The sequence below is a fragment of the Haemaphysalis longicornis genome, unplaced genomic scaffold (genome assembly GCF_048455015.1).
Source record: "Haemaphysalis longicornis isolate Haplotype H1 unplaced genomic scaffold, Haemaphysalis longicornis Haplotype H1 scaffold_4, whole genome shotgun sequence".
Classification (NCBI taxonomy): Eukaryota; Metazoa; Arthropoda; class Arachnida; order Ixodida; family Ixodidae; genus Haemaphysalis; species Haemaphysalis longicornis.
The window spans coordinates 220570132-220589556 of record NW_027526361.1 but is presented as its reverse complement, the minus strand read 5'-3'; the positions used below and the strand labels follow the sequence as shown (position 1 = coordinate 220589556).

Genomic DNA, 19425 nt, shown 5'->3' with positions numbered 1-19425 from the left:
GCGTATGCTCCGGGGCGCTTGCGGGGCGTTGCGGACCTGCTGGGAGCATAGAGTTTCATACTAAGTATGAAACTCTATGGCTGGGAGGCCCCTTGCTTTCAAAATGGCTGCTGCCTCGGCGATGTCGGCGGCCGGTCGTGGCAGGAGGTTCCCCGACTGAAAACGCGGACCGTCGCGTGTTTTTCTCCTTGGGCGACAACGTTTCAGTTCCGACAGGCATGCAGACCAGAAATGAGCGACCAAGGACAACCTGGATGGCTCCCGAAGCGGGCGGCGGTGTTTGTGTGCGTGTCGCGGCGGTGGAATGCATGCAGTGTTGGTGCAGATCGGCGGCCTCCATTTAGGGAATTCAAGAATTTTCGCCTGCGCCGTCGTCGCGCCCTCGGGTGCGAGTCGAGGACGTTGCGCTACCGTGTGAAACGTGAAGGATTTGTAGTTGGACTCCACGAATAAGAGGAAGTGAGTAATAGGAACTCATCGTGTATCTTATTGAGTTGCTACACCCGGGTGAAGTGTTTCACTAAACCGCCGTGCCAGCCTACCCGCTGTTTCATTTTGGGCGTCGCATTAGCGTCGTATGCCATGCTCAGTTGTATTTGTCGCATGGTCCTGCCATATTTCAGAGCTGAATAAAGTGAGTATCCCGAGCACTGCGTGTTGCTTCAAAACTTCGGCGTCGCGCGGTTGAGCAAAACAATCGCGACGGGTGTATCATATTTTTCCCTAATACTGAATCAAGGTAAGAGGGTATTTTTTATCGTACTTGCAAGATTTTTACAATCGAAACCAGCTTGAACGTATTGAAAAAAAAAAAAAAAAAAGAAACGCCGTCCAGTTACAGTTTGCCTTGGTTAGCCACGTAAAAAAGTTAAATTTGGGTACTTCGCGTTGGGTTCAACAGGTGGCGCCGCAAGGTTAAATTTGGGTATTTCGCGTTGGGTTCAACAGGTGGCGCCACAAGCGTTAGCGCACGCTACGAAAAACGCTGTACTAAAACTATCCATGGGCGCGTCGCGACGAGCGTACGCTCCGCTTTACGCCCAGCAATACGCTAACGCCCGGAACGCCCAACTATTTGGCGTCTACGAGTTCACCGTGTGCTACTGGAGACGGCCGTACAAGGAACTGGAGGCGACCAACAAGCAGCGCAAAGTTAAAGGAGCTGCGCACTGAGCTGGCTGTCGTTCCGGGCGGCTTAACTTCCATGCTCCAGCTTTCGAATGTGTATTTGAACAAGCTGTTCAAAGATAATGTTCGAAGGCTCTTCGCAGAGTGGATTGCGAGCACGCTCTGACGGCCGCCGGCCAAATAAGGAGACGGTCAGTGCAGATGCTGTGCCGCTGCACAGCTGGGGAATGATCGCCGCAGAGGTCGTCGTCAAGAGGTTCAAGAAGACGGGCACACCAAATTACCTGGTGACGTGCAATCGAGAGGTGAGGACGAGGCAACGGCCAGCGACTTAAGCAGCACTGACTCGAATTAGGACTGCTGCCATTTTGGTACCGAACTACCAAACGCGCGGTGGTAATGGTGGGCGGCGGCTGCACGCAACGAATAAAGTTTTGTGCTTCACCCCTATGTCGACCCTGAACTTTTATTAAGACGTAAAGTCCTGCTAGGAAACGGGTTCGTTATGTTTAATATAAGTTCAAATTTCATTTAACTTTGTTTTTACCCCTCGAAAGTTTTTTCCCCGCGTAATTTTCACCCCCCCCCCCCCTCAACTTCAAACTGATTTTCCGGAAGAAGAGTGCGAGCATTACGCTAGTAAAAACAGTTGGCTATTCATAACCTTCGTCTTCGTATGACCGAGAACAATATTGTGTTCTCGGTCATAATTCGGCACTCCCACTCCTAGGAGGTTGCTGTACTAGCCTATTCGAAAGTCCCCACTTCAGTTACAAGGCAAGCCGTAGGCGAAACTCACTTCAGGTCGAGCTGTCGTAGGCTGTCACATAAAGGGGCTCTGCAGCACTTCCGGTAAACGCTTTTACTCTTTCCTTCGCGCCAGGAAGCGCTGTGAAATCTATAGTTATCACCAGAACGGACCGGCACTGCTTCATTTGCTCGTCAAAACAGATGCGGCTTCCCTTTCTGCTTTGCTCTTGTGGCAGCTTTTTAACGTGGCAGTGGAATGCGTTTATTGCTCGAATTGAAAGAAAGTATGTTAATGGCCGCAACGCAGCTGCAATGACGTAATTCGAAGGCTCGATGAGTGCCATGACTGCGGAAGAGAAAATTTTCTAGAGCAAGTTTCTAGGTTATCTACATGATATAGAGAAGTGATTTTTGACTACGGTACCTTGCGACCTCCCATTCTAGGTACCATATGTGTTTGTTGACTACGTTCTAAAGGATTTAGGATTTTAAATATAGTTTAAGGAAGTGTTGCAGGGTACCTTTAATGGGACTCGGCGACACTTCTGACAAACGCTTGCGTCTGCAACCATTGTGAGAACTATAGTTAGCGCCAGCACAGAGAGGCGCCTATTCTATTATCTGTACTTGTTTAGCAACGGCTGCTAACCTCTTCCCAACTGTAAAGGGAACCGAGAACTTGTCAAGGCTCGTGGCTTTTTGTCTCGGCTCTCTGTTTCGCTTTACAAAGAAAAAAATAAACTTAAAACTTCAAAATTAAACTGTCCATCGAAAGCGTTTGTTGCTGCAACAGACAGGAAGCCGGCCAATTATGGCATTACTGCAATGACGCAATTTCAGCGCTTGAAAAACGCCAGGACCAGGAAAGAGAGAACATTTTTGAGCAAGTTTCTAAGTTGCCTGATGGGCACAAAGCAGTAATTTTTGGCCGATGTACTTTGTGACCCGCGTTCTAAGCACTGGGTGTGTTGCTGAGTACGTTCTGAAAGAATTTAGGATTCAGAAACAAAAGTTGGGAAAACTGTTGCAAGGTGCCTTTACAAATCAACCAAACCTTCGAAGTAGCCAAAGTGTTTGCGAGATAAAAGTTCGCCGCAGTTAAAGATTGGTTTTAATCTCGAGCTAGTAGATGCTTTTTTAACACTAAAATATTCCGCAGCAGTGTCGTTTGGTATGCTGTAATACGTTTGCAACAAGCTACCTCCCAGAAACAAGGTTAACCCGCTCGATACTACACATCTTTTGCGCATCAAGTTTCGAGAAATGCCGTGTTTTTTAAAAATAAGGACATCCAATTTTATAATATCGCTGAAAAATGGTGGAAGTACAGTGGTGGCTCGGACAGTTTACTAGTAACAGCTATGATTGATTTGATTGTGGGGTTTAACGTGCCGACGCAACGCAGGCGATGAGGCGCGCCGTAGTGGAGGGCTCCGGATTAATTTTGACCACCTGGGGATCTTTAACGTGCGCCGAAATCTCGTACACACGGGCGTTTTTGCTTTTCGCCTCCATCAGAAAAGCGGCCGCCGCGGCCGGGAATCGAACCCGCGACCTCGTGCTCAGCAGCGCAACTAGTAACAGCTATGACCGAGTAACGAGAGAAGGGCGAGAATTCTGGCCGTCCTTTCACTCATTTGTCATCTTTACTCCGCCATCGTAGGGTAGTAGTGAATGCTACAATAGAAATTATGAACTAACTTTCAACTGTTTAAAACTGGATTTCACAACGAATAGGGGTGTTATTTACCGTGAATGGGAGTTCCGTGATGATTCGAGCAATGAAGTACATGCTTGGACTGTACCAACAGTTTCGATGTTCCCTTAGCAGCACATTAAGCTCCGTCGGGACTAGAAAGAAAGAAAACACGACACCTAAATAAAAATTCTACGGGTACAAATGCACAAAACCATGTGTTTGCTGTTTCCACATAGGGTAAGTTTCATGAGATAATTTGTTAACAAATTAGAAAATTTATACCGCTTTGTACTGACTGATGCAGTAGTACTCCTGGTGACGCTTAGGCATGTGCAACCCGCGGGCACAACATATCTCGATATCTAGGTTACACTTTTGCTCATTTGTTTAGGTACTAACTTGTTGGCTGTTTGACATTTTTGAGATACCACCCTGCGTTTCTAAGAGAATGGGAACATGCAAAGGAAAGTTTAACATCCACCTGAATGCAGCCATACGGCTACAAAGGAAATGCAGCCGTATGGCTGCATTCAGGTGGACGCCAAACTTTCCTTCGCAGAAACTTACTCCACCTTGAGGATTTCCCCCAAATCTGGTCGAAGAATGGGGACATATTCATTCAATCGCGTAATGATAGTTGCGTCGAATCATCGTTTATTTAGTTTACGACTGAAAGCACAGGTAAGTATAAAAGATAGAACTATAGGTACTCCAATGTAGCGCAGCAGCCGAAAGCGCCTTTCTGTCTTGCGTAGAAACAATTGTGATCCGAGCTCTTGACCCCGACGCCGGCTCTTGACCGCACGCCGGCTGTTTAACAGCCTCGCTATTACTTTTTGCACCGTTCACAATCACCGGCCACACCCACCCATACAGAGACGGCTGTATCTGCGGAGGGGAATATATCGGCGATGGTTTTATTGCGGTGTCTGTGGGACATTTAGCACGGCAGGTCCTGTGAACGGCTTATTGCAGTGCGTTTTATTACGCATAAAGGTCGCCTCTTTCCTACAATGCTTAAACTTAAAAATGCGATTTTGATTCAGTTCCGTGGCAATCGTACAATCGCTATTTTTATGCAAAAACAAACATTGCGGCCCTTGGTGTTGTGCGTCTCTTTTTTAACTGTGCCCGCCGTTTCCTTCCCGCTAAACGACGTCGATGTGTAGCACCGTGTCACCACCATTAGGATATTCAAAAGGTCGCAGGATATGTCACTTGCGTTTATATTCACGGTTTTCGCGCAAGTTTGTTTTGCAACGATGCTACCCTGTCAACTGGACGAAAGAGAAAGAAAATGTCAACGTCGAAACATCCGTCCCAAAGCGAGAATATAGGTACGCATGTCAAAGGCGTGCAAACGTTCACCCTACATTCAAATACTCTGCTCCAAATTTGTTACGCTTTGCGGAAATTGTAATGTCTGTAGTGTTTTTATATTTTACTAGCGCCATAGTAGAGGGATACCAGGTATCGTAGCAATTATATGACGGAAATTGACGTCGCAGCGTTTAAATTCTGGTGATTTGTTTCATCTTATATTTGTTGAACTAAGGGCTGGCACCATGGTGAGCTTACAGATCAGCGGTGGTTTGTACTTCTAAAATGGACATTTTTCTCGCATTCTCGAGAAAAAAAGTGGCGCGTTAGATTTGCTGCAAAAGTTGATGCGGCGGTGATTGCAAGGAAAGAGCAGCTTGGGAACCTGTGCCCACTTTACTAGGCAGTTTTCACGCCATTTCAACAAGTGTTTTCATTTAGTGACACGAAATAATGTGGCCTTTGGTTCAATATAGATTGATTGTTTAGAGAAGCAGTCGTGGGCCTGTATTACTTGACGCACATTTAATAAATTACACCCCTCCCCCGCACATAAATACGGCAACCATTAAAAATCGTAACCCAAACTGCAACCTCAGTAAAATCAAACAATACTTTTCAATATGAGATATACGCGGGGCATGGGGCATCCTAACGGTGCTCCCAAAATTGCTTTTCTTTATTTCGCAGAGGTCAAGGGTTTGGTTCTCCTTTGAGGGTTGCCTTTATGCAGTCTTGTATTTGACTACGTATCAACGATCCATTGCCAAGCTATGTGCTTCTCATTCCTTCCGTAATTTAGTCATTTTTTGGTAAGTCACAACTCTGCGACCATCAGAACAGCTGCCTTCTCTTTGACAAGTTTTATTCGCCGTTGAGCGTTCTCATTCTGTATTTATTTTAACATGGTCAGTCGCAAAGGCGAAGAGTCATAAACAGATCACCCAAACAGGTACCTGCTCCCGGAATTACAATTTATAATGTTACTACTGAGTAAAGTGTGGTAGTGGATGGGGTAAATTAGTAAAACCTCGGCAACACGAAAACACCTACAACTGAAAAACGTTTTGGTGCGCCACAACAGGCCAACTCAGATTATAGACAGACGCAACGTCATGCTTTTGCGGGGAATTTTGACACCATTCCAGGTCGAAGGTAAGCCTGAGAAATGAGGCACGCCGTAGTGCAGGGCTCCGGATCATACTGACCCCCTATTGACATTTTTAAGGACAGTGCAACACTTCTGATATAGGCTTTCAATATTTACTTCGTTCCTGGAAGCACTGTAAAATCTACACTTATTGCCAGCACAAAGCGGCGCTGCGAGATTTTCTCCGCAGCAGATACGTCTTCGAGTTTCTACTTTGCTTGCTTTGGAATTTTTTAAAGCGGCTATGAAATGCGTTCATTGCTGTACGTGAAAGAACACTAACCAATAACCGCGGGTTGCTCGAATGACGTCATCCCAGCGCTCATTAAACGCCAAAACCGGGAAGAAGGCAGAAATGCTTGGAGCGAGTTTCTAAGTTATGTTATGGTTGTAAAGTAGTAATTTTTGGCTCAGGTACTGTGTGACACCTATTTTAGTTAATGAAGGCGCTTGTTCACGGCACCTTGAACCATTACAAAATACGATCAAAAATTGGTCAAAAGTGTTGCAGAGTTCCTTACGTGCTCCATATTCGTGACAATTGCGCGCTCGAGACTCATGTATAAACTAGCTGATTGTGCTGCGTTTGTTTATGATGAATAAATCCTTTTTATGAATACTTGTTCCTGACTATTAATTCCTGAATACTACGGAGCTAGTTCATTAGGGGCAACGCAATTTGCGCTGCTTAGGTTGCTGTAATTTTCGGTACATTTTGTCAGATGTATTGCTTTGTGATTGTGATTCCTCAAGTTTGCCATTGCTTTGCTTCTGATGAAAAGTATGAATCAAAAAGAACTGTTTGCTGGTCTAACACGCAAAGCTAAGACAGGTTAATATTTTTCTTCCGCCGCATTTGTAGGGAATCAATGTATACTCACATATTAAAACCGTGGGCATGATGGACTGGAAGAGAATTATCGCCAGGGTGACGACGAACAGGGCAGCGTTGTTCATGACTCGAGTAGCCTTGTTACCGATGTCGTAGTACATCATGGTCAAAAGGGCGGAAAAAAATATGTAGGCCAAGATGCGAAGTTGCGAAGCAACCTAGCAGATGCCAAAAAAGGAAAATTGTTATTTTCGCATGCTTTTACTCATACCCTTAGAAACAGTTCACCATAAAGTAGCAGCGGTTCAGTGCTACACGACCTCTATACCCGTTTATATGGAGGCGAATATTGGCCCTATATAAATCTTGTGCCGGCAGGTTTTGAGTGTTGGCCCTGTATAAAAATAATATACTTATTTTCTATCCCGAAGCCACAAAGAATATTTGAAAAAAAAAAAGAAAATGGCTGTAGTGTATCTTCGCTAACCCTTGATATGCCACGCGAAAGCTTGACTTAGCCTGTTAAATTTTGGTTTCATTTGGTTGACATTTGATTCAGCTGTAAGTATTATACTATTCATCCAAAGCCTGCCTTTGTCTACCGTTCTCCGTTCTGGTGTTATCGGAACCTAACGGCTCTTCGGACGGTATCCGCGGGGTGGTAGGAAGCCACTATCCGCCGACGGCTCACAGCCTCGAGCTACCACGCAACGCTCGAAGAATACGACCCAATGCTCGCTCTCATTCGTGGCCAAGGTCGCATGCTCGCGGCGAGTCACGTGGTCAGGCGCGAAGCAGCTGCAGAAAGCGCATGCGCCAAGCAAGAAGCGCCGGCGGGTGCGAAGAACGCGACCCTGCGTCAAGCTCGGCCCGGCGAGCCACGTGATGCGCACCTACGGTCAAATGAAGGTCAAATCAACCGCGACGGCGAAACCACTTGAGGAAATTACTAAAGCTTTGGTGAAAAAAGTCCATAAATCATCCACAGGATCCGGATTGCAAGGAGGCCGAAAGATTTCGCATCAGTTAAGTAACTGAAGGTTTTGTGTAAGTTGGGTCCGAAAATTATTTTCGCTTGGAACGTGCTTAGAGCGCAGAAAAGTTTGAAGAGTGAAGCGAAAATATTTTTATTATGACGACGCCGCCGTATTGCTATTATGCTCCTATATAATGATTACTTTTCTCGTAGCGGGAAGTACACGTTATTAACGCATGTGATAGTGCGCCGAAGCCGCAATGGGACAATTTTGCGCATCCAAGACTAGCTTTTCATTAAAAAGTAAGTTGAGAACAACAGGATATAGAGAAAGCTGTCAAAAACAAGTCCAAAAATTTGCTCTGCGAATCCTTGGTTCAGGGCAATCTTTTTTGAGTAGCTAAACACCAATAGGTTGCACATAAACTTTTGAACATATCTTCTGCGCACCCGGTAAAAGATACAAAAAAAGCAACATCCACTTTTTCGCCGTGAGTCTAGTTGGTAATCTCTGTTTGTCACTGTTCCTCCAAAAGTGCTCCAAGAAGTCCCGTCAAAATATAGAGCACGTTTACTGATACACCTCTAGCCAACACTTGGGGAGTATTAGTTTGAGGTGCATCAGTATACCTTGCAATACTTGGAAGGTATATTGAGCCTTGCCGTTTTTGCACAATGCTCACTATAGTTGGAGTGCACTAGAATGTAAGGTGTGTTGTGAGAAAAAAAAAACCAATGGAGAGCGGGAGTTCCATTGCAATGACAAAAATCTATGGATCGCAGGCGTTCCCAAAGAACTCCTGTTGCAGCTAGCGCCCCCTTTATGTCTTTAGACGAAACTAAAGAGTTATTTTGACGGGTTTTATAAAACTTTATTTCATGCAATAAAGAAATAAGAATATTCAGGACAATAAGTACGGATTACTTTAACAAGCAAAACTTCTGAAGCCAACTGGTAAGCAGCGGCCGCAAGAGTTCTTCAGTAGAAATTTTCACTGCAAGAGGGACCGCCCTAGTCGCTCCCGAACGACACACCTTTCTTTCCTAGTACACTGTACTATAGATGCGTGTTCTGCTACTGCTGTGTGTTTCGCAGGCGGTATGAAACAGCGACGGCTATATTTATGGTATTACACTTTGCTATCGTGGCAGTAAAATGTTCAAATCATACAAAAAATGATTTCTGTGGTGACACTTAGAACAGCTTTCTTTACTGCTGCACCATGTTTGCGTCTCTCTGTTCGTTTTCATCTCTTTTGCCTTCTGGCGCGAATTACTTCGACAGGCCGAATGGCCACACTCAGCATCACCACCTCGTCTGAATCACAATTCGGCGTGGCAGGGCTGCGCCTGTTCCCGTCACTTGCTGTCACCATCACCTGCCACGCAAGATGGCGTCAGTGAGGCACGCAAGGGGTAACTTTTGTCCTGCGCTGTCAATGTGCTTAGGTAGCATGATCTAACACTTGAGACCAGGGTTCATTTCCATACAAAGAAAAATGCGTTTTATTATGTCTTGACCTCGGCGACGGCCATGTTCTCACCCGGAAAACCGCGACAACGCCGGTTTCTAGCAGTATGTGGCTCGTAAGGCTTTTTCCTTAAAAGTTGAATATAAACTTGCAGCGATGCGTTGCTATCGACGAGCACCTGTGCCCGAGTAGTAGTGATTCCCAATTGACGTGCTTCCGAGCGACAAAGGCATATTGTTGTCAATCTGTTCTTTCCCGGGAATGCGTAACCATATTCGCGATAGGCACACGATGCCCGCACAGAACTGAACAGCTGCCGTGAAAACATACTCCTTTTAGTAAACTATTGACAGATGTCACCGTAATCGAATACAGATGAGAGTTCAGTTGTACGCATCATTAGTGAAAAAGGTTTCAGGGGGCAAAAAATGTGGACACATGAAGAAGCAAACAAGACAGACAAGGCGCCGTGTCTGGAGCTTACTTTTGAATACTTATGTTCAATTTCGCCTGCAGTTCGTCTGAAGTTCTCTCGGTTACTTCGAAGCACGTCTCCACCGGGGAGACTGTCTCGCGCCGTACCGGCGTACCACCTTCCCCTTCACACTTTCGCCATACTTTCCTCCTCTGCTTTCCTGCTCGTTCTATCTCGTTTGTCTTCCATCTGCCCTTCCTTCGCTCGGTTACAAGGAGAGATGACGGCACCGCGAAGCCACAAGACCAGGCGCTTAAATGCTGCACAGCAAAACTGGATACCAATAAATAAATAAGTGCGGCCCCAAGATTACAATCGTAGCGAGCACCTTCTTTCTTGCTAGAAACTAATACAATGAAATAAAGGATGCTTACCTTGTTTCTAACTATGCAGAGAAAGCACCGCTTCAGCAGAACACCAAACTGAAAGCAGCCGTTTGCTTTTACTTGGTATAGCAGTCGTTCTTCTCGTTTTTCCTGGAATAGTAACATAGCTTATCACTGCGGATGTAGTGTCACCTCGCTTGGGTAATGTTTAAGAGGGTTAGTGACAGTTCATCTACCAAACTGAACCACTGCAAGTGACCGTCAGAGGCAACAAAGTATTTCTGGTTTCATGTAGTTTTATACAGCCACCTGTGTTTACGTAATAGAATAGGACGCTACAATGTTCAGATCTTTGAGTGATTAATTGCGTGATTTGGTAGACATATCATCTACCAACAACTGAAGGCCTCTGTTGCATACGGGATCTTCAAAAAAGTAAGAGGAGCTCCCTATTTTTTTCTGACCTTGTGATTTTATGTGTACCAATTTTGTCTACGTAATTATTTTTCATATTAGGTTCCTGTTAATATACTTACGGTACATTACGTTAGAATAATCGCATGAATGGTTCGAAGACCTGCATGCAAAAGCTAGTCAAACGGGCTTCGAGAAAATAATAGATAGTCTACGGAAAGGCAAGAGTGATATGAGTAGAAGGGTGAACTGAAGGGCTTGTTGTATGAGTAGGTATGATATGATATGAGTATGAGTGATATGATATGAGTAGGTAAACAATTAGACTAAACCGCTCGTGAGAGAACACTCGTACAAAAACCGCAACATTTAAGGGCCCCTGAGGCACATGAGTTCGTAGGTATGAATATCATAATCTTAGAAAATATTCAATCGTAGGATAAGGCGCCTCAGTTTTAACAGCGACCCGCCGCGGTGGCTCAGTGGCTAAGGCGTTGCGCTGCTGAGCACGAGGTCGCGGGTTCGATTCCCGGCCGCGGCGGCCGCTTTTTTGATGGAAGCGAAAATAAGGAAAAACGCCCGTGTGTGCGAGATTTCGGCGCACGTTAAAGATCCCCAGGTGGTCAAAATTAATCCGGAGCCCTCCACTACGGCGCACCTCATCGCCTGCGTTGCGTCGGCGCATTAAACCCTAGAATCAATCAATCAATCAGTTTTAACAGCGATGCAGTTGAAGCTGGGGATGGGCCGGCGAACGTGCGCCGGAAAGCCTCGCCGAGCGATGACGCCAAGGCGCGCGCCGGCACCACTCGACCTTCGGGAACACTCTGCCCAGCGTTCCTGGCGTGATCTCTGGCGTGCTGTTCTCCTCGCCAGTTCACGTTCGCTCGCGCCGCAAGTGGGAAGCACAGAAAAGCACGCGCTACAGACGTCGAGTTCACGAAGCTTGCTGCCGCCGGTTCTACCGCATGCTAATGCGACCCACTTTGGAAGAGATGCGAAAGCCTGTGGACTAAACGATCTTGGCGTGCAGTCACGGAGAACTTTCAGCGTTGGGAAATCCGTGTGCAAGAGCCTGGTCTCCGACGAAGGGAGAGATGGGGCGACTAGAGTTCCTGTATATCGCGTAGCGCAAGAGTTGCGCATCTGATTGCCACATGCCGCGGGTTCGAGTTCGACAGAAAGCCCGCTTTCAGTGCTGAGCACAATCAGTTCTACTCAACTGGGCATCGGCGGTTGTGGAAGCGGCGGCAGCGGCGGCCGCTCATCTGATAAGCGGTCCAATATCGTACGCCAGTTTTTGCCCGGCCGCTCCTCGCCACTCCTCCTTGCCACTGCCACTGGCGCGGCGGCCCGGCGGCAGCTTTTTCACGCGAGAAGGGTGGCCTTCCCGCACGACCTGGAACTCAAGATGGCGGATGGACGCGCAACTCTGCTCCCCTAGGGGAGCTATATACAGGAACTCTAGGGGCGACAGAAGAAGAGCGTCACTCCCGGAGAAGAGGAAGCGCGGCGCGCAAGCCGCTGCGGCGCTACTCGACAGCGGATAAAGCTAGCCGAACCGAAAATAATCTAGGTGGGGCCGCCAGCTTTGCTGTTTGCCCAGTCTTCACGTGACCACTGTGAAGCTGGCCTAATTTTTCGGGGTCTCCGCTAAGTACAAACAAAATGCCTGCCGAAGTAAATAAATACCCGCGAATGTAAAATCTATACGCTGTCTTCAGGGAAACCCATGTAGTTGTGACAGCTGAATTGTCGTTACATAGAGAACTCAATTAGGGGAAAAAGCATAGAAAAGCGTTCTGCTATGTTTGTTTACCAATTTTATTTCGGGCGAACTGCTTTATAACCCGTGCTTTAGAGTTTGAGGAAACACCTGTTGCCTTTCGTACAACTTTACCGGGCAAGTGCCTAAATTAATGTACCTTCAGGCTATACAACTCGATATACTAGTTGCAGGATATTGGGCTGCCACTTTTGAACCGAGATTTATTAGTAAATCAATAAACTCGCTGAAATATATAGTTATCGCATCAATGCACTGAAACTAAAAAAATAGAGTTACAGCCACAAACGCGCCATATTCAAGCGTAGGTTTGTGTGAGGGAAAGAATAGTTCAGTGCTTAATAGGGTACACAACACACGTTTGTAGGGTATACGCTATTTAAAATATAATGACATCATTTAAAACACTCTGAGCCGGCACGGTTTTTTCGATAGGGCCCTAGAAAGATTGAAAGGTGAATTTTTAGGTCGATAAGCCTTACGTATGCTGCAGAATGAATGCTGTGAAGCATGACAGTAAGCCGTGAAGGAACATACGTGTAACGGTACAGGGGCCGTCAACAATAATTAGAACACGGTGTCGTAAATTTACAGGAATTTCTTCCACCGCAAACTGCCTGGCTGCGTTTGTGTGCGATTAAAGGAGTCCTCCCTAAAGAAAAAGCTTTCTGTAATCCGGTAATGGCTATCAGAATGCCAGTAAGACAACAAGTTTGTGATATTCACAAATACTTGTACCAATTTCTTATGACAGCACCTGCACGTGACATTAAAAAAGGTATTTAAGAACATGCCCCTTCTAAAACAATAAAAAAAATTGCGCCCACCTCCCCGCGAGGGGAACCCTGTGTAGATGCGACGCATCGTGGGGTTCACTTGGTGTTTCCGCTGGATTGATTCGGAAATCGCTTGAAACGTGTCGGGAACGCGTATCATTATTATGTTTTATGATTATTATTATGTTTTATTGGCCAATTTTGGTCAATCTCTCTAAGTGGTATGCTTGGGGCTTCGCTGTCGCAACGACCTTTACTCCATCATTGTTGCTGTAAGTGGGAGCTTCTTTTCTTTTATTGCAAGTGTTAATCATTGCCCCATCATGCGTTGTATCAGTAGCTTCTTGACGTAGTTTGAATGAGTCAAGGATATAAGGCGCGTTCGTAGCATTTGATTCTGTCTCGGGTTTGTGGCGCATTGGGAAGAGCACCATGTACCTCTCGTTCCGCCCGCAGGGTCGTGGGATCGAAACCGGGCGCCGCTAACTATTATTTTTTTTATAGTGTAGGGGAGGGGTGTGGACGGACAACAACGCCGTATGGAGGGACAAGGCGAGTGAATGAGATGCAGTCGCATCTAAAATGCAGTCTTGTCTATTCTTTTATGCGGTGGATGTATACGTGACACTACCGTTTCAATGCGAAAACTACCGACGGATCTGTTTGTACACGTACGCTACTGTCCCCTTTAGACGCAACATTGCGCCACCTTTCAAATTTCAGAAACTTTAGTGCCAATTTGAAATGATTTCAGCAGATTTATTTAGAATTCGTTGTGGTTACGCGAATTTATGAAACGCTGGATTTCATATGAGCTACTTGACATACTCTGCACTACCCTTGGTTGTCTGTACCCGTAAAATTCATCTGTAGTTTCGTTTTTGTTCAAAGTAAAGTGCTGCTATCTGAAAATGTTGCAGATACTTGCAGTATTTGACGTACTCACCGCTTCTGTCATCACTCTTCCGCCATAAGGGGTGAGTTCTGGATGATCAAAGCTCCCTTCGCTGCTGGAAGCAATAAATCCGGGCTTAAAAGATTTCGCGAGCTGTTTACTTAATTCTCCGTGTTCGCCCGAGGCTATCTCTGTAACTGGAATGAAAAGAACAAAGGTACGCATGAGAAAGCTGTTTAGTTGCCTGGCTTTTTAGGAGAAAGATTGTCGACGTCTGTGTTTGCAGAGTGCTTGCAGAGCAGGCTGTGCGTAATGTCAGTTTTTAAGCAGGCTTTTCTGCATAGTATGTCCACATTGAAACACTCTAAAACAAATGCGTTATGAACAGCTAATCTCACTGTTGAACATTTCCTGGCGTATCAAACTAGGCGAAAATACACTGTTGCATCGCCTGCATTTTAAACACATTCGGTTTCATTGCACATTTCCTGTATTAAAGCGCTCTCCTACAATTTTCAAACCACTCTTTTGTGCGAAGAGTTTTCTGTCAGAGACTTAAAAACTGCGAGGAAGCTTGACGTACCGAACATCTTTTACAAAAGTACTGCCTAAAATCTGGCACTCTTTCTTATCTCAAAAAAATTATCTCCATCATTTATTTTCTCCTGAGGCAATTTTTTGCCAATGTTTCTTATTATACCAAAAACACTGCAGCACATACTGGCCTCATTGTAGCTCGCTCTTCTTGAATCTGCCCTGTTAAGTACACAGGTATTTGTCAAACAAGCCGAGTGAAGCTGTGGTGCTTTGAGAATTCGACTCACTGAAATCTGATGGATTATGGTGAATTGGGCAGTGGAGGTTTTGAGCACTTAGAAATGGAAGCAATTTGTCGACTGGACCGTTGTATATGCACATCCCCTCGGATATCATGTACAGCTGAAAGATGAACATGTGTCATTACAGGAAGCGACATTTCATATCGACCTCAATATGTTCCATGCAGCAGGGATACTGTTATGCGGCTTTAAAGCTTTTCGTCAACTGTCAGAAGGCAATTTTTTCTAAACGGTTCCCGCTGCGTTGCAAGCTCTTACACGATAGCGGTCGCAATAACTAAAATATTGAGTGTAGTGTACATAATTATTCGTGTCAGGAAGTCGGATACATCAAAGTGTTACTGCAACAGCAGTAACACTGTTTGAATAAAACTTGAACAAATGACTTTGTATTGCAGGACTTTTAAAGCGTTGAATACGTCTTCCCCGTTGTAAACTAGTGATTTTATGGATACCCACATGGCTCAGTGTTAATTTTTAAGCATTTCGGAAACGATATTTACGATTTACCGGGTCTCACAGTCACGCAGCAGTGAGGAATTGTAAGTGTCCGAAAATATTGTGTTCCGGAACGAGCAAATAATGGGCACTGAAAAGACGGCGGGATGAAATAAAAGTCCGATAAAGCTTATTAAGGAAGCGCGACTGCTGTTTCAGCGTCATTTGTAAGATTAGAAAAAGGTATGGGCTTCCTACGAGGGCCCGCATAGCTGCAATTCACCTGAGACAAAGCAGCGCGTAACGCGTTGCCAACACCTCCGTTTTTATGAATACAAATTTATAAACCGCTTTAAACTTAATAAATGAGTAACGTATTATTGATAACTGTTGACCGAGTAACGAGCAAAGGTGTTACGTTTTTTTTTTTTTGGATAGGAAATTGTACAACTCAAATTCCATAACCTCTTAGTATCCCACACCCACAACCTATTCGTACCGCGCCTGTGAATGCTCTAAATTGGGGACATACTCAGGCAGGAACTCAGTAAGTACCAGCAAGAGGCGGATAGAAAAATAAAAAGGCGTATTTGGGGAAAACCGGTCCAGGTGATTACCGAACAAAGTCGATGGATTTACGCTTGCACGATTAATTCCCCATCCCTTCGACTAAAAACTAAACTTCCGCAGTTCTGCGAGTGGTTCTTGCAGTGCAACCACCGTTCTGGAAAACTCAGCTGCGTCGCTGTTGAGATTCAAAAGGGCGCCAATAACAAAAATAGAACAGCATCGACTGCCCATTTAGCTGTCCAAGTAGCGACGGAGTGCAGGTGTCTACTTTGGTGTTACGGTACGGTGTTTCCCGACTCCGTGAAGTGCAACCTGCTAAGGTACGTTATGAGGCAGGGAGGAATCGTGGTGTTTAGTTACTTCTAAGCAGTACATTTCCTTTCTGCTCGCACGCACAAAAACGACCTGAATCAGTGGTTCTGCGAGCCAATTCAATGCTCGGGCGCGCACGCTGCGCGGCTGTACGTGAGCTAAATTAACACGCCCGAAACACGACGGAGAACCGAGAACAAATCCGCAACACTGCACGTCTAGAGACTGGAACTGCAGCGCGCTGTTGCTAGGCTTTCTCCGCAACGCAAACGCATGTGCTCGTCTCCTAAGGGGCCAAAGTGCAGCGCCCGTCATTCCTCGTTTTTCGCCTTGTTCTCTTCCACTCGAGGCGAGTAGAACGTATTTTGGTTTCGTCTGTACCCCAGCGCGCATTCCTCGAAGCTTTTCTGGGAACCTGCACTTCTAATGACGACTTTTAGTGGCTCTATTCATCTGCGATCACGTATGAAATGCTGCCTATGATTTGGGTGCTGCGGGCGAGACGAGCCGACTTCCACGAACAACCTTCAATGGAGATGTTTGAACACGCCCCAATGCGCGATATGAGTTGACAAAGAAACAATAGAAGGCAACACGGCAGTCTGGGTCGAGACCCCGCCAAGGTCGCTCGCATACAAGGCATCTGACTTCAATGTCACAAACAATGCCACTCTCTGAAATGGCCAATGTGCATGCCATTGTCGCGACGAACTTGCTTGGGGCGATGTCACAATCGAACACAACAGGACATTCATGAAAGTGAGCCCATAGCAATTTTTTCGCTGAAAAGAGAAAACAGCGCTTTGGGTGAAGCAGGGTTATCCTCTTCTCACCAAGGCTACAATAGCAATCTGGGGTGATAACGCAAGAAGAACGATATGCAGAACGCGATTTTTTTCAACTAGTTACAGTCAGAATTAAGCACGATAATCTTGCGCCTTCTTCAACAATTCTTGAATGACACAGTGCGTTGCCCAATGTGACATCCCGACCCATGACTAGGCTACATTGCTTCACAGGTTTCGTGGATCGTGACCGGAAATTCAGTGACACTGCTGCAAACCTTTGGTGACACTAATTAAATAGTTTACCTCTAAGCAAGCAGCAGCTGTAATTGTACGTTTTTTATAACTTCCTTTGGTTACTTTGAACTGGTTTATGAAAAAGCGCAACCTCTTCGAGAATACATTCCTCGCATGCTGTACAAATCATAAACATGAAAACTATTAGCATCCATGAAATACCCCATCGCTCAGAAAGGAGAGATTCTGAATTTTTTCCCAACTTTACTGTCGAGGAAGGTACCGTTTCTACACAGAACGACAGTTCGTATTCAAAGACATCAACTCAACAGGCGGTCGTGGTCGTGTGACAACTGAGCCAACCTGGACGTCAGCTAATAGTTCTTCTCATGTTACACGAATCGAGAACTCCAAGTTGTCTTGTTACTATGCAAAGTGACGGCCGAATTTTGGGGTAAGTGACAAACGCATGGGCACTTACCTTGTCGAAGTGTGAGAAGAGCGTTGCACTGGGGTTGTGAATCGAGCAGAGAACAGTGTGGCCGCATGCAGCGAGAGACTTCAGCACCAGTATGCATCGTAACGCTGAGCTGCTATCCAGGCCACTACGGATTTAACCATAACCAAGTTTTACAACACGCTACACCGCTTGAAAGGCGTTCGTCTTTATCAAAGTAGGTTTGTATTTCTGCTTTTTAGGTTGATAAAGTGCGTTGAATGTTTCCTTAAGTGTACGAAAATAACGTGAGAAATTCGTATCTGACATCGGTGCAGTAAGGCTCGCCGAATAAAAGCTGATGCATTAACTTGCAGGACTCGGCGAAGTGCGGGAATGTAGCTCTAATGGATATAGACAATAAATATAATATCCCCTTTTCTGGCTGCAACATAACAAACAAAATTATTGACGTTGCACATTAGTTTTGCACATTCATTTTAAGTGCTTTTAGGAGCCTCGGGAGTTATCCAAAGGACTGTGATATAAGGAACGTAAAGATACTGTTTAAGACTGCCGGTGTTTGTCTCTTTTTCCCACATTAACTCCAAAGGCGTTAGGGAAGATTGTGGAAGGCGTACGTGAATTCTATTCTGCCGCTGAATCAAATGAAATGTTGTTTTCAGGGCAGCTATACTATAGATACGGGCCGCCTCTGGGCAATTACCCCTTGTATGTTTCTTTAGCATGGGGCTGCCACATATTAAACGCACTCTTTCGCACCAAGGAAAGACGCGCACGAAGCCAGACGGTGACCGTAAGGTGGCTGAAATGGTGGGGATGAAGCGATCGCCTAGACCCCTGAACGCGATAGGACCGCCCGCGTCTTATGAAGCGGCTCGGAGCGTTCACTGCAATCTTAGTGATTCTCAAAAAGCTCACTTTTATTTTTGGCTACGTTTTCGCAGCTTGATTCTGTCCGAAAGAAACAGAAGGAAAAATGTGGTAGTGTTGGAATGTAATTGTGAAAGGACAACTATTGAAATCAATGTCTCGGTACGCTGCCACTATTTAGAGGCCCCCAGGCGCTGCAAACGGAGAATGACTACGATACGGATACAGCATACTTCCTGTTTAGTTTGTTTTTTCAAGGAGCAAAAATGAGGAGTCATAAAATTTTCCCCCTTAAAAATAGATTTTATTTCCGTCAGCTGTAGTACCGCGAGTGCAACAGACTGCAGCCATCTTCGGGAGCGATCTAAAGTCTAAATTTGCACATCGCATTGTGGATGTGCTGATGCGTAATCGAAATTTTGAAGAAAAAAATGTTGCCCTTTGTTACGCGCCGTTCTCCTCCCTTGGATTAGTTGGACAGGGTAAAGGGGGGGGGGGGTTGCAAGCTGGACTAGTTGGAAAGACATTCTTGGATAAAACGAGCGCGAACTCAGACAAAGACGTTGTCATTGCCTTGTCATGTTTTCGCTCTGCCGTTTGAAAATCGTGCCAAAAAAAAAAACCATTGGCTGTCCTTGTGGTGCACTTCTTTCGTCTTTGTCTGAATTCCCGCTGGTTAGTTGGACGCCATGGGCCCACTCGACTGCATAGTTTAGAACACTTGGGGAACTTTAACGTTCGCCAAAATCCTAACAAGCGAAAGTTCACCAGAAAGTAGGCCACCGCGCCGTGGCTCTATCCCGCGTCGTCGTGGTAATAAACACAACGGTTTAACCAGTGAGCCACTGGAGCGGGTTGAGGGATGAAACACTAGAAAAACTTCCCCATTCCTACCTAAGGAAAGTTTACGGAAGC

General features: G+C 45.6%; 1 protein-coding gene across 4 annotated transcripts in view; it reads right to left on the bottom strand.

Moving 5' to 3' along the window:
• The window catches only part of LOC144179642 (ATP-binding cassette sub-family G member 1-like), a 68630-nt gene that overhangs the window by 13030 nt on the left and 36175 nt on the right, over positions 1 to 19425 (bottom strand). For all 4 annotated transcript variants that reach the window (XM_077708071.1, XM_077708073.1, XM_077708074.1 and 1 more), the window contains exons 6-11: positions 17662 to 17785; positions 14824 to 14938; positions 14051 to 14196; positions 10177 to 10278; positions 6929 to 7097; positions 3629 to 3729 (exon numbers count right to left, since the gene is read on the bottom strand). In XM_077708071.1, the coding sequence (XP_077564197.1) occupies positions 3629 to 3729; positions 6929 to 7097; positions 10177 to 10278; positions 14051 to 14196; positions 14824 to 14938; positions 17662 to 17785 (757 nt within the window). The remainder of the gene's footprint in view (positions 1 to 3628; positions 3730 to 6928; positions 7098 to 10176; positions 10279 to 14050; positions 14197 to 14823; positions 14939 to 17661; positions 17786 to 19425) is intronic.